Source organism: Gastrolobium bilobum, unplaced genomic scaffold (assembly GCF_033153095.1).
Source record: "Gastrolobium bilobum isolate Gb01-03AN ecotype WA unplaced genomic scaffold, APGP_CSIRO_Gbil_v1 utg63570, whole genome shotgun sequence".
NCBI classification, from domain to species: Eukaryota; Viridiplantae; Streptophyta; class Magnoliopsida; order Fabales; family Fabaceae; genus Gastrolobium; species Gastrolobium bilobum.
In genome coordinates this window covers 1,315-15,981 of record NW_026896649.1, presented here as the reverse complement: position 1 = coordinate 15,981, position 14,667 = coordinate 1,315, and the positions used below count along the sequence as shown (strand labels likewise).

The window sequence follows — 14,667 nt, the reverse complement described above, 5'->3', positions numbered from 1 at the left end:
TTTTCTCTTTTCTTTATTATCTCACTTCTTATTCATAATCAATGAATTATCAACATAAATTCCAACAGTTACTTGGAGAATCATTGAGAGGCAGAAACTATATATTAGATACCTTCATTTCAAGTGCATTCATGGAAGTATGGAACTGAAATCCAGAAGTATGCCTTGCAGCTCATAACAATTAAGATACCTTTTTTTTTGTCACATATATATTGCAAAATTAGTAGCTATTACATATACGTTTCCAAACTTTATTTAAAGGAAGTCACATTTTTTTTATTATGTTCGAAGTTTGGGCCCAATTAATTCAATTTTAAGTTTGAGCCTTTCCATTTTTCCTAGAAGATGCAATTCTCAAAATTAAAACTAGTCTCTAGTCAAGGCAAATCCTGGAATATAATGAAATCGCCACTAATTGAAGAACAAATCATACATGAAAAAATTGTATTAACTTACAATGCTATAACACGAGGTGTGACATCAGTGGTGCATTGTATCCAATTCCAATTATACGGATATGGTAGACAAGGGTCTCCACTCCACTCCAGTACACAAGCACTTCAAATGCCAACTTCAGTTGTAACAAACCTTCCACTGAATTGACAAAACAAAATCCAAAGGTTAAAGTGTGAAACAAAGTTAATATTAACAAAAAAATTGAAAAAAAAAACTCCTGATAAATTAGTAGCACTTCTACAAAGGATTGGGAAGGTATTTACATAGAAACAACAAAAAGAATGTATTTTTTTTTTAAATTAGTTGATAAAAAATGAAAGCTGAAAATACAATAAAAATATTTAGAAAATATAAAAGTTTAGATTTATTATATTCATTACCTTCTTCTTTTCACTGAATAAAGGAGCATGTAATAAATTATGTACTATTTGTTGTTAAACGTCAAAGCAGTGTCATTAAAATCAGATCCGGTCGGGTCGACCCGGGAACTGGTAAATCGGTCATATAATCGGTCCGATTGAAGCAACAGATCGGTTATGCATCAGAACCGGTGTGACCCGATCTAACCCGACCGATTTTCATAAAAATCGGTGACCAGATCGATTAACCGGTGATCTGGCCCGGTCCAAAAAAAAAAATTAAATTTTTTTTTCAAAGAAAATCATAATGAACATATTTGAATATTTTTTTGCTTATTGACTTACATAAGTTATATACTTACAACATTAATATTATCTCAATTATAGTTAGAGATATCGTTTTCTGAACCTAAAGCCTCGTATCACGATCATTATATTTTTGTTTGATTTTTTATTCGATAATAACATGTAATTTATTATTTTTATATTAAAATATTTGAAATTTTTATAATTTTTTAAATATTTAAGTATATTTATAATTGTTTAATATAAATTATAAAATTGCTTTATAATTATTATCGAGTCATGGAATTTAACCAATTATCCACTAATTGAACCAATCGGTAGTTAGCTCGACTGAGTCAATCACCGTACCCATTTTAATAATATTGCTTACAAGCAAGGTAAAGATAAACTCCACTCCTTTTTAGACTGTTGTTCACCTTCTAAAAACATTAGAGTGCTTTAGAGCTCTTCCTTTTTTGTTTTGAACTGAGAGAGATTGTTATTTTGTTTCTGTAGCAGCAATTCGATATGTACGTCGTACCTTCACCTCAGCGACCGGATCCGGGTTCAGGATCCGGTGATTTGCGGGTTCACCAAGCGTGGAAGTGTAGCAATGTGAGTTCTGGTTCTGGTTCTGGATTTTATTTCTTTCGATTTATTTATTATTTTTAATTTGCTTTTGCTTATCAATTTGTTATGGGGTTTGCCTACCATTCTGTTCTAGCTAATTCTCTAATCAGTCACAGTCTGTTTTAAAAATATGTAATAGTAAAGCTGCATATAAAGTATTTTCCTCACCTTAGTTAGTCGGGATTTAAAGAGCAGCGGTTGTTATTGTTTAATGTCTTTCCTTTCAATTTGTTGTGGAATTCAGTTTTATCTTAAGGGGAAAGCTACATGGAAAATGAAAATGACTGGAGGTGGTGAAAATTATACCCCTTGATTTGATTAATGAGGATTCACGTCTTTAAGGTGGTTTGTTTCGAGTACGAATTTACACTAACATTTTTTGTTGCTTTTTGGGCTCTCTTTGATATAGCTGATGAAGTATATATAATTCCCCACAACTTCAATACTTTCATGTTTCCTCAAATATGCTGGGAAAAACAGAAATCCTAATAAATGTTAGTTTATTTGGGGTCTGTATTTAGTTAATCTCACCAGTGACTTAGTATTTTATTTTGTTTTTACCATAGCTAATGTTCTGAGTTAGTTTTTGGTTAGTAACTGGTTACTTTCCCTTTTCTTTAGTTGGCTCTGCTGTATCGAGTTTCACTGTATTCTTGTATCAGATTTTATGAAATGCAAGTATTCCTTTCTTCTCATTTTCTCTGAATATGCTGTAAGATGGTATCAGTTGATATCTAGTTTCTGCTTGTCTCTCTGATTTGGAGAATTTCTTTTTGCTTTCCTTGTTTCATGGCTTCGGTTACCAATGATTCATCATCTTCTGCACATGCAAGACCAGAAATGGAAGATCCCGCGAGTCCATTTTTCCTTCACCACTCGAATAATCCTGGCCTGGTTCTTGTTTCCCAATCTTTGACAGGGACAATTACAACTCATGGAGTAGAGCCATGAAAATTGCCCTTTCTGTCAAGAATAAATTAGGGTTCATCGATGGCTCCATTTTTCCACCTGGTGACACAGACCCAGTCCTCAAACGTAGTTGGACCCGTAACAACGACATGGTCATTTCTTGGAATCTTAAATTCAGTATCCAAGGAGATTTATGGGAGCATTCTCTATTCTACATCTGCGCATGACATCTGGGTTGATCTTCAGGACCGCTTTCAACAGAGTACTGGTCCAAGAATCTTCCAATTGCATTGGGAGTTAACAAACCTCACCCAAGATCAGGCTTCGGTGAGTGCATATTTTACAAAGCCCAAGTCCATTTGGAAAGAACTTGGCAATTTTCGTCCTTCATGCACTTGTGGGAAATGCACTTGTGGTGGTGTTCGAAACCTTGTTGCTTATTTTCAGACTGAGTATGCTATGTCTTTTCTCATGGGTCTTCATGAGTCTTTTTCTCAAATTAGGGCTCAAATTCTTCTCAGCGATCCTCTGCCTACAATAAACAAAGTTTTTTCTCTCGTGACTCAAGAAGAAAACAGCGTCAAATGGATTCTCTGTCTTCCTCCTCTACCAACAATTTGGCTTTTGCTGTCAAAGCAGATTCCTCCATAAAAGGCTCTCGCAAGGAACGACCCTTTTTCACTCACTGCCAGCTACATGGTCTTACCATCGAAAGGTGCTACAAGCTTCATGGTTATCCTCCAGGCTATAAGGTGAAGCCAAAGAACACTGGACCTAAAAGCAACAGTGTTGCAATTAATCAAGCCTCTACCAGCCTTTTGGTTGGGAATTTCCTGAAGGATCTGGATCCACTCAAATGCTCACAGCTAATGCATCTCTTGTCTGAACATATGGCAACGTCCAACAAAATTCCAGAGGCTGTCGTGGCTCCTTATTCTGTTGTGTCTAACTTTGGTACTTTTTTATCCTCTAAATGGATAGTAGATTCTGGAGCCTCACAACACATATGTGCTGATGCTCGAACTTTTGTGTCTATGCGCCCTACCAATGGGTCTAGGGTGACTTTGCCTGAAAAAACCACAATTCATGTTTACCTAATTGGTGATGTTCAACTCACGTCATGCATTCTTCTCATAGATGTCTTATTTGTTCCTTCATTTCGGTTTAATCTATTGTCTGTGAGTGCCTTAGCTACTGCATCTCAATTTGTCCTCACTTTCTTTCCCACATCATTTGTCATTCAGGACATGAACAAGAAGACGATTGGCAAGGGTGATAGAGTTGAAGGTCTCTATATTTTTTATACTACTTGTAATCTGAATTTTGTATATTTCAATTCTACAAATGCTGTTTCATTTGATACTTGGCACAATAGGTTAGCCATTTATCTCACAAGTGTATTTCACACATGAAAAACTCATTGCAATGTTCTGATTTTTTCAAAAATAATAAAATTCCCTGTTCTATATGTCCTCTTGCTAGACAGAGACGTCTTCCTTTTATTTCTCATAATAATTTGTCTCAACATCCATTTGATCTCATTCACATTGACATTTGGGGGCCATTGCATACTGCTTCATACTTTGGACATTTTATTTTCTAACTCTAGTTGATGACAGTACAAGATTCACTTGGCTTTACTTGATTAAAGCCAAGAGCGAGGCTACTATTGTTTTTCCCATATTTTTAATATTATTTAAACTCAACTTGGAAAGAAAATTAAGAAAATTTGCTCAGATAATGCCAAGGAATTGGCATTCATAGAATTCTGCCAAGAACAAGGAATTCTTCATCAGTTGGCATGTGTTGAAACACCTCAGCAGAACTCAATTGTAGAGAGAAAACATCAGCACATCCTCAATGTTTTTAGAGCTTTATATTTTCAATCAAGGATTCCTATATATTTTTGGTCTGATTGCATTTCAACTGCTATTTTTCTCATCAACAGAACAACTTCGCAGTATTGGGTTACAAATCACCTTATTCTTTGTTATATGAGAAAGATGCAGATTATTCTTCCTTTCGAGTGTTTGATTGCTTGACTTTTGCTTCCACTTTATCAGCTCATAGTACCAAGTTTCAACCTAGAGCTCGCAGATGCAAATTCCTGGGATATCCTCCGGGAATGAAAGAATATAAAATCTTTGATTTGGACAATGGTCAAGTGTTTATATCTAGAGATGTTGTTTTTCATGAAGATGTATTTCCCTATCAACATGGAGCTGTGCACACTGACTTTGATCCTTTTCCATATCTTGTTTTACCCCATAAAAGTATCACATACTCTGCAAATAACATTTCTTTTAATTCTGGTCAATCTTTGCAGTCATCTGATCTTCCATCATCTCCAATCATTCAGGATGTTCTTAATTCTGCACATGAGTTCATTAATTCTAAGTCTGCACTTCCTCAGGGCAGTTCTGGGACTGATGTTATGCTTAACACTTAGTCTCTAACTGCAGACACATCAAGTCAACCTGAACCTACACACATTTCAGTGAGGCGTTCAACAAGGCCTTCCAAACTTCCTTCCTATCTCAAGGATTACCATTGTAATTTTTTAACAAATTCTGTTAGCAATGATTCTTCAGTTCAATATCCTCTAAATTCTGTTATATGCTATGACGATTATTACCTTCTTATAAAGCTTTTGTGCTTAATGTTTCTTCACATTATGAGCCTCAATATTTTCATGAAGCAGTGAAGTTTCCCCACTGGCGTGAAGCCATGCAAGCTGAAATTTCAGCTTTTGAAAGTAACAAAACGTGGTCAATTGTTCCTTTGCCTAAAGGAAAACATGCTATTTGATGTAGGTAGATTTACAAGATAAAGTTCAACTCTAATGGAACTGTGGAGAGATATAAAGCCAGGATAGTAGCCAAAGGATTTACCCAACAAGAAGGCATAGACTTCATAGACCTTTTCTCCCGTGGCAAAATTAGTTACAGTCAAAACTTTGCTGGCTATTGCTTCCTCACAAAATTGGTATCTTTCTCAAAAGGATCTAAGCCTGTGTGCAAGTTACATAAGGCTCTTTATGGGCTAAAACAGGCTTCCAGACAATGGTACTCAAAACAATGGTACTCAAAACTGTCTGGAGCTCTGATTGCTCATGGATTTAAGCAATCAAAATCTGATTACTCACTCTTCACCAAAGGCTCGGGTTCCTCCTTAATAATACTTATGTTATATGTGGATGATATTATCCTAACCAGTCCATCTCCTGCATTAGTTGAGGGTGTTAAGTCTTTTCTTCATTCTCAGTTCAAACTTAAAGATCTAGGCAATCTCAAGTATTTTTTGGGCTTAGAGATTGCTAGAGCCAAGAAGGGAGTTGTGTTGTCCCAAAGACATTATACACTTCAGCTTCTTGAAGATACAGGTCGTTTGGCTTCAAAACTGTTCTCAGTATCGAACCTTAATTGGAAAACTTTTATACTTAACCTTTTCAAGGCCTGACATGACCTATGTTGTTTATAGGTTAAGTCAGTTTATTTCACAGTTGCGGACACCTCATTTTCAAGCTGCTCATCACCTTCTTAGATATCTTAAGAGTCATCCTGGCCAAGGTTTGTTGTTTCCTTCTTCTTCTTCACTGCAACTAAAGGCTTTTAGTGATGTCATGACTCGAGGAAATCTGTGACTGGTTTCTGTGTCTTTCTTGGAGATTCCTTAATCTCTTGGAAAGCCAAGAAACAAACTACCATTGCTAGAAGCTCAGCCGAGGCTGAATATAGAGCCGCTACTGCTGCTGAACTAGTTTGGATTTCACCACTACTCTCTGATCTTGGGCTGTCCATTTCATCTCCTGCCTTACTCTTTTGTGACAATGAGGCAGCCATGCATATTGCCTCAAATCCAACTTTCCATGAGAGGATAAAACACATAGAAATTGATTGCCATTTTGTTAGAGATCAGGTCACTTCTGGAAGGATCCGATTGATGCCAATCAAGTCCCAAGATCAATTGGCAGACATGTTTACAAAGGCTTTGCCTTCCACTACTCTGATTTCTTTGCTGTCCAAGATGACAGTGTTAGATATCCACTGTTCATCTCGAGGGCGAGTAATAAGTGTTAGTTTATTTGGGGTCTGTATTTAGTTAACCTCACTAGTGAGTTAGTATTTTGTTTTGTTTTTACCATAGTTAATGTTCTGAGTTAGTTTGTGGTTAGTAAATGGTTACTTTCCCTTTTCTTTAGTTGGCTCTGCTGTATCAAGTTTCACTGTATTCTTGTATCAGATTTTATGAAATGCAAGTATTCCTTTCTTCTCATTTGCTCTGAATATACTGTAAGAAATCCTGCTATCTTTGAGTAATTTAACTATAATGAAGCAATCTGAATACCAGTTTCCTTTGTCAGGTTGCATTAGTAAAGAGAATTGCTGGGGCTTAATATGTGAAATTCTTTGAACAGAAATTAAATTTGAATTAGCTGATTTGTATGTGTTTTGCTGTTAAGCTGGCATTTTCTATGTTGTAATATCTGGACATTGAACCTTTGTATTAAATACATAGCAGCATAAATAAAGTAAGTTACCTAAATATTGTTGTAACTGGTTCTTGACTTTGCAGAGTCACTCGATAAATCTTAACATTTTCTAAACGATTTAGTCGGGAAGTAAGAAGTAATTGCTAGTTATTTTCTCAAGATGATATATTGAATTTAGGCTGAACCCTTGTCACTGATTTTGACAATACTGACTGACATATAAATTATTTTGGCAAATTCTTTATGTTGTGAGTTAAAAGTGTTTTCCGAATTTATATCTCATATTTTCTTTTCATAATTTGTTTTTTCCACAGAATTTATAAAGAATAGAAATATGTTAATGACTGTTGTTGCAATTTTATTTGAAATATGTTGTTCTTCTAGTGATTTTGTAATAATGTAGACACATTAATTTTTTCGTCCCTTTCCTGCAGAAACTTTTTCTTCAGGGAAGGTTCATATTTGGTCCAGATGTAAGATCGTTGATCCTGACAGTTTTTCTTATCATTGCTCCTATTGCAGTTTTCTGTGTCCTTGTTGCCAGAAAACTATTCGATGATTTTTCTGATCACTTGGGGATAACCATAATGGCCGTTGCTGTTGTATTCACAATTTATGTGACCCTCTTTCTCTCATACACACAGACACACGCACACTTTTTATTTTTTCTCTTTCACTCTATATTTTCAACAGCTTTGATAAGGCACTTTGTTTATAATCATGAGAAGCATTGCTTTATGTTGCAACTGCTGCAATGGGGTACATGTAAAAAAAACCTTTTAACTTAATTCAAGATAAACTGCTGCAAGCAATGGGGTTCTGAGAAATCACTTTTTAAAATGAAGGTAATCAACTAACAACAGTGAAATTCAAGTGATATCTAGAAGAATGCTTTATTTTATTGATTTATCAAATATGTTAGATTACAGTATATACAGATAAAAGGAAGGCTAAATAATTATAAAATCCATCTTATTTAATCATGGGAACTAATCCTATTTGATTCTCATAAATCAGGGAAGAATCATATCACTAATTACTTTATTGGGTTTATCTTGTCATATGACATAAAGTTATTTTATGTCATCCCAAAACTACATCGTTTTGCGAGTTAGAAGAATTAATGAAGGGTGTTTTGGTGTTTTTGTTTGTTTATTTATTATATGAATTTTACCAAAACATCCTTCATTAATTTCCCTAACTTCCAAAACAATATAGTTCTGGGGTGACGACATGACATAACTTTATGTCATGTGACATGATAAAAGATAAATCAATATATATATATATATATATATATATATATATATAGGGATTAAAGTGTCTGCTGTGACTTTAGAGAAGAGTGTCTCCTGTGCAATTAAACGGTGTCGTTTTGGTCCTTATTTAAAAATCAAATTGCTTACGGTGCAACTCTTCCGTATTCACCATAATCAGACCAGAATAGGTAGAGCTGTAAAGGCATGAATTTATCCATGAATTCCAGTTCTTTCGCTACTATTGTGGGCACTGCTCAGAATTGGTACCCGAGGAAGGTACTCATCTTTCTCCTTTTTGCGTTTTTGCTGCTTCTGGGGTCTGCTCATATTTTAGGCTTGGTATGTACTGTTTAGCATTATTTTAGGCTTTTACTGGCATTGACTTATCATTTTATGAGAAATGCATATCCATATGGTTAGAACTTGTCCATCGAATATTCTTACTTGGTTTAGCACTAAAATAGCACCTATGGGGGATTATGTGATAGAGCTGTTTGAGGCCACAAGTACGGAATATTAGCTACACAAATTTCAGTTTTTTTTTTCCACAGCCTTGGAGACTTTAAAGATCAATTCTTACCCATTTATGTAGCTGGTGATTTTAGTCCTTTTCCCCTTTATCTCCCCCAATTTTCCTTGTCCCTTTCTTTTTTTACTTTTATTTATTTATATATATTATTTTATTTTTTATTTTTTTTTTAATTTTTAATTTTATTTTATTTTTCAACCGTTTTGTATCTTTCATGTGGGTTCATTTACCATCGACCCCAATTAATTTGGGATAAAGTTGATGTTGATGTTATGTAGCTGGTGATTCACTACTCTGTTGTGTACTACTTGGCAGATTTGAGAGGTGCTAAACAGGTCCTATATATTTTTGAAGGATATTAAGTAGGTGATTCACATAATGTTTAGGACCTGTTTCATCATAAACATATTAAGTAGGTGCTTCTTTCCATAGGTGCTTCTGTGAACAAAGCTGTTGTAAGTTGCAGGTCTTATAATAGGTTCTGCCTCAATAGCGTGGCACCACCAACTATTATCTTATTGTCAATATTTCATAAAGTAAGTTTTACTCTTTCCTTGCTTAGTTTCATGTCGACATTTTAGCTTAGATAAGAATTCTGAGGTTGGTGGGAGACTTACTGTGAACTGAAATAACATTAAATGTTATTTTCCAAAAAAAATAAAAAATTAAATGTAAAGGGAAAAAGCATTCTTTGATCACCACCGAACATATATTATAAGTAGAAGATATTGGATGGTCATGTCCCTTTTTTTTCCCAACAAACTTGATCCTGAACCTGTGTCATATTTGCTATTGAAGAACCTCTTTCGAAGGTTCCATCAATCTATCTATACCGGTGTAAGAATATCATACCCCTATCTATCTATATGACATAACTTTATGTCATGTGACATGATAAAAGATAAATCAATATATATATATATATATATATATATATATATATATATATATATATATATGAGGTAGGATCCTTTGACTCATCTGAGAGCTATTAGATCAAAAAAGATTAATGGTGTCACATGCTTACAAATCAGAGTCATTGATTTTTTTTGATCTAACGGCTCTCAGATGATGTGTCAAATTTCAAATTTGACACTGGTGTCAAAGGATCCTACATCACACACACACACACACACACAGATATATATATATATATGTGGTAGGATAGGATATTGTGACAACCAAGTAAAGTTACAACCAATGTTACTACCAATCAATCTCACTATTAGATTGGTAGTAGCGATCAGACGGTCGTCATTGAATTCTTAAAATCCCCTCCGTCTTCGCTTCTCTCTCTTCCTTTCTCTCTCTCTCACATACACTCTGCCGCCGCCGATCTTGCCCATAGCCTCCGTCGCAGCATAATAGAATTACAGAATTTGAGAACAGATGCTGTCTCACAACTCTCATAACCCCAACACCCATCTTATGTTTAGATGCATTACATTTTAATTGCCAAATGTAAGTCTGGAGATGTTATAGAAACTTTAAAATACCTTTGTGTTTTTCTGACACTCTTATCAAATATCTAAGCAAAAGCTGTAAGTCTATTATGATCCAAGCATCTTTGAGAATGAAACTAAAGATTTAAAAGTTGGCAAACAGAATTTAAGTTAATTAGTTATCACAATTAAGCTTTTCGGGTTCAATTACAAAACCCCTTTTAACAGAATTGGAGAAACCAAACTATTCTTCGCTGGTAAGACCACAAAAGAGATGTTCCGCGATAAAGGTTCATCATCTGTATTCAAATATTAATCGAATTAGAACCGCGATAATTGATCTGCTCAAAAAATCGAATCTGGTAAAAATCGAACCCTATCTCGTGTATTCAGCGAAGCTCTCTGCGGGATGCAGCGGCGACGGCGGGACGGAGGTTATGGGCAGCGGCGTCGTCGCGACGGAGGCTATGGGCAAGATCGGCGGCGGCAGAGTGTATGTGAGAGAGAGAGAAGGGAAGAGAGGGAAGGGGGAGAGAGAGAAGCGAAGACAGAGAGGCTTTTAAGAATTCAATGAGGACCATCGGATCGCTACTACCAATCTAACGGTGAGATTGATTAGTAGTAACATTGGTTATAACTTTACTTGGTTGTCACAATATCCTATATATATATACTGTAAAAAGACTTATTATTACTTATATATAATTATCAATTTTAAATGGTAATTTTTTTTAAATATTTAGTCTCTTTAATTTTATTAGTTATATAGCTAATTTATTCTCAACCCAAGCCTGTCTCATTTTTTTCATAATTAAAATAAAAAAATTTAGGAAAAAAGTAAAATATATATTTCTCAGCTATCCCATCCACACGCAATTATTATTATTTTTTTTTTTATAAATACACATTAGGTAATGGAAATTTTAATAAATTTGAAGCTAATATAAATTAGTATATATAACTATAAATAATTAATTTAATTAGTAGCTAAATAACTATAAAAAAAATCTATAGAAATATTGATTGTAATACTAAATATTTATGGGAAGAATGAAGAAAAAGGAAATAAAAGATTCGCCGAGATAATAAAACGGAGGTAAGGCAAGCCTATATATATATTTGCAGTAACAATCAAACAAGCACAAGGCAGAATAATAACTACTGGAACGGTCAATATTCATCTTGCTCTTTGTGGTATCTAAGGAGACAATGGCACTGGTGAATGATGATAACAATGATGATATAGGAGACATGTTTCCGATAGGATTGCGTGTTCTTGCTGTTGATAACGACCGAGAAAGCCTTTTCAGTTTAGAGACTATGCTCCGAAGTTGTCAATACCAAGGTGTGTTCCTTATGCTCTCTCTTTTTCTTCTCTGTTTCTTTTCTTTTCTTCTCTTTTCTATTTTTACAAAAAAATTGAGGATTTTGCTTTTGGATTGTGTGCTGTTGTTTCTTGCTTTCAAGATTTAGTATATATATGGCTTGTCAATACCACGGTCCAGTTGAGTTTTGTTAGTCTTTTTATTGCTTTTCTTTATTCCAATATAAATATAAATATATCTTTCTTTCTTTCTTTTTCTTTATTATTCTGGCTATATTGAGGGTGCTGATTGTGTTCTTTCCTTTTCTTTTTTCCTGAAATTATTTAGGATGTGGGTTTTCTTTTTCTTTTTTATGGACAGGATGTGGGTTTTTTTTTTTTTTTGTGTGCTTCTGTATCTTTCAACCCAGACATCATATCACTGGAATAATAACGATTTTTTTTTTTTTTTTTGTAAATTTTAATTTTTCAGATTGAGTTCGTCAGTTTTTTAAGTTAGTGTTTCATCTAACAAAAGAAACATAGGATATTTGTTTTTTAAGTTCTGGAAATATATATAATTCTATATATATATATATATTATATATATATATATATCTTTTAATTTCTATATTTTTCTGACAATATTTAGATGTGGGTTTTCGATTGGAATAAAAAAGATTTTTTTTTCTTATAAATTTAAATTTGTCCAGTTGATTGTGTCGGTTTTTTTCTGTTTGGTTTCTTATGTAAAAAATCTTTTATTTCTTTAACTAACACTTGTATACTCCTGTATATATTTGTGTGAAATTATTATCACTGATATTTAATTATTTTCCTGTCAAATATTTTATTTTTTGTACATTATATCTAGTAACTGCTACTATTAATCAATATAATTATTTATAATTTTTATCCTAATTCTTTAGTGTTGGTTTTGAAACATTGTGTTACCACGGTCTGCACCTTCTGTTGTGCTTTTCTTTTCTTTACTTTTTCAGTTTCCTGAAAAATTGAAAATAATGAGGATCTGGCCTTTTTATTGTATACTTTTGTATTTTTTGGTCTAGACGTATTATTTTTGGAATTATAACATTTTTTCCATCTTTTTAATAAATTAAATTTGTCAAGTTGATTCTTTTAGTTTCTTAACAAATCTTTTATTGATTTCTTTGTTACTCAATTATCAATGAAGTTGAGTCATTTTCCTGTCTAATATCTTCTCTTTTTACATTATGTCCTCTCAATGTTACTATTAATTAATAAAATTATTTTTAATTTTTATCATTATTTGATATTGTTTGTGACACGTTGTGTTCAATTAAATTATTGGCTTCAAATGCAGGATGTACCTACTTTCCTATGAATGGAAATCATCTAATGAAATCATCTACTTTCCTATAAAAAAAGTTCAGTATCCTCCCACAAAGTGGTGAATTAGGTAGGAGACTTTGGTACAAAATAAAAGAAGAAATAGCAAGTCAATTTTCAAAAATTTCATCGCAATAAAAATGAGAAATATTTATACCAAACTTCAAAATAAAAAAGGGCAGGAGAAGTAAAAAAAATGCAGGGTAGTTTCTCTGCTTGGCTAGTCAAACATGGACTAGTTCATAGATCTTTGGGTTTCGATTACCGCGGAATAGAAACCTTACAAATAAAGCCCGAAGATTGGCATTCCATTGCTGTCATTTTGTATGTATATGGTTACAATTATCTACGTTCTCAATGTGCCTATGATGTATCACCGGGAGGACTGTTAGCTAGTGTGTATCATCTTACAAGAATAGAGTATGGCATAGATCAACCAGAAGAGGTATGTATAAAAATCTTTGTCCCGAGGAAAAACTCCAGAATTCCTTCTAATTTTTGGGTTTGGAAAAGTGCGGATTTTCAAGAAAGGGAATCTTATGATATGTTGGGAATCTTTAATGATAATCATCCGCGTCTGAAACGTATTTTAATGCCAGAAAGTTGGATAGGATGGCCGTTGCGTAAAGATTATATTACCCCTAATTTTTATGAAATACAAGATGCTCATTAAATGTAAATGAGAAAAATAAAAATAAACTAGCCGGATTATATTTATAATTTATCTGAGATGAATTTAGACTATTCAAACCCCGGAACTTCCCTAGATTAGACTTTTTTGTCTTTCAACCAACAAATCTAACCATTTGAATATTCTTGAAAAAGTATTAATCTTCTTTCTTGCAGCGAAGAAAAAAAGGCAAACAAAATCGAATAATTTATTTTTAAATTCATTTTTTATATACAGAATATACCTAGAACATACACTTACTCTTGACTCATTTAAAAAGAGTATATCTCCAAACACCTAGATGAAAAAAATATAGCATGATATAAACCACTAATATAAAAATAAATATGTATCTATTCCCTAAATTTATATTTATTCAGATAAATATTGGGAATAGATACTCATACAAACAAATTATGTGCCAGGAACCAGATTTGAACTGGTGACACTAGGATTTTCAGTCCTCTGCTCTACCAGCTGAGCTATCCCGACCATTCTTGACGCATCATACTCATTTTATTATTTTATTAGATTACTTTAATCTATGTCAACTAAAAAAACACGAAAAAAAAAGACTTTGTAAGTTTTAATAGAATTATAGTAATTCTTATGTATTGTTAATCATTTATACGAGGATTCCTTGCTCAAAGATAAGATGTTTATTTGTACATTTCTCATATAGAAATATAGAAAATGAATTCTACATCTAACATATATATTGAATTCCATATTCCAAACATATTTCACATATTCCAAGACTTGTGATTGTGATAAGAAAAATAAAAACTCCACTCAGATCCAAATAGACTGAAAAGATGTTATTTGAGTAATAATCAAGAATTTTGTTTTAGGATTTTCAAAAAATCGAAAACCAATCCAATCCAAACCGAAAAAAATTGGATTGGATCGGATTTGAAAAAAGTCCAAACCGAATGGATGATTATGTGATCAAATCGAAGGGA

At 33.4% G+C, this 14,667-nt stretch overlaps 1 protein-coding gene and 1 non-coding gene across 5 annotated transcripts; one reads left to right on the top strand and one right to left on the bottom strand.

The window, feature by feature from the left end:
* The first annotated feature begins 1,531 nt into the window (after nucleotides 1-1,531).
* LOC133301265 (uncharacterized) lies at nucleotides 1,532-8,255 on the top strand. 4 transcript variants are annotated; one of them, XM_061500882.1, is made up of 4 exons: nucleotides 1,532-1,715; nucleotides 2,564-3,740; nucleotides 3,884-3,926; nucleotides 7,566-8,255. In XM_061500882.1, exons 2-3 carry the CDS (start codon nucleotides 3,224-3,226, stop codon nucleotides 3,913-3,915), a joined length of 549 nt encoding a protein of 182 aa, XP_061356866.1. In that variant the 5' UTR covers nucleotides 1,532-1,715; nucleotides 2,564-3,223; the 3' UTR covers nucleotides 3,916-3,926; nucleotides 7,566-8,255. The 4 variants fall into 4 exon arrangements, 3 of the variants coding, with proteins under 3 accessions (XP_061356866.1, XP_061356865.1, XP_061356864.1); XM_061500881.1 differs by having other exon boundaries at nucleotides 2,569-3,926; XM_061500880.1 differs by having other exon boundaries at nucleotides 2,564-3,926.
* A 5,869-nt stretch (nucleotides 8,256-14,124) lies between these two features.
* On the bottom strand, nucleotides 14,125-14,197 carry TRNAF-GAA (transfer RNA phenylalanine (anticodon GAA)). The gene has a single exon. It is a non-coding gene; the product is annotated as a tRNA-Phe (tRNA).
* Nucleotides 14,198-14,667: the final 470 nt, after the last annotated feature.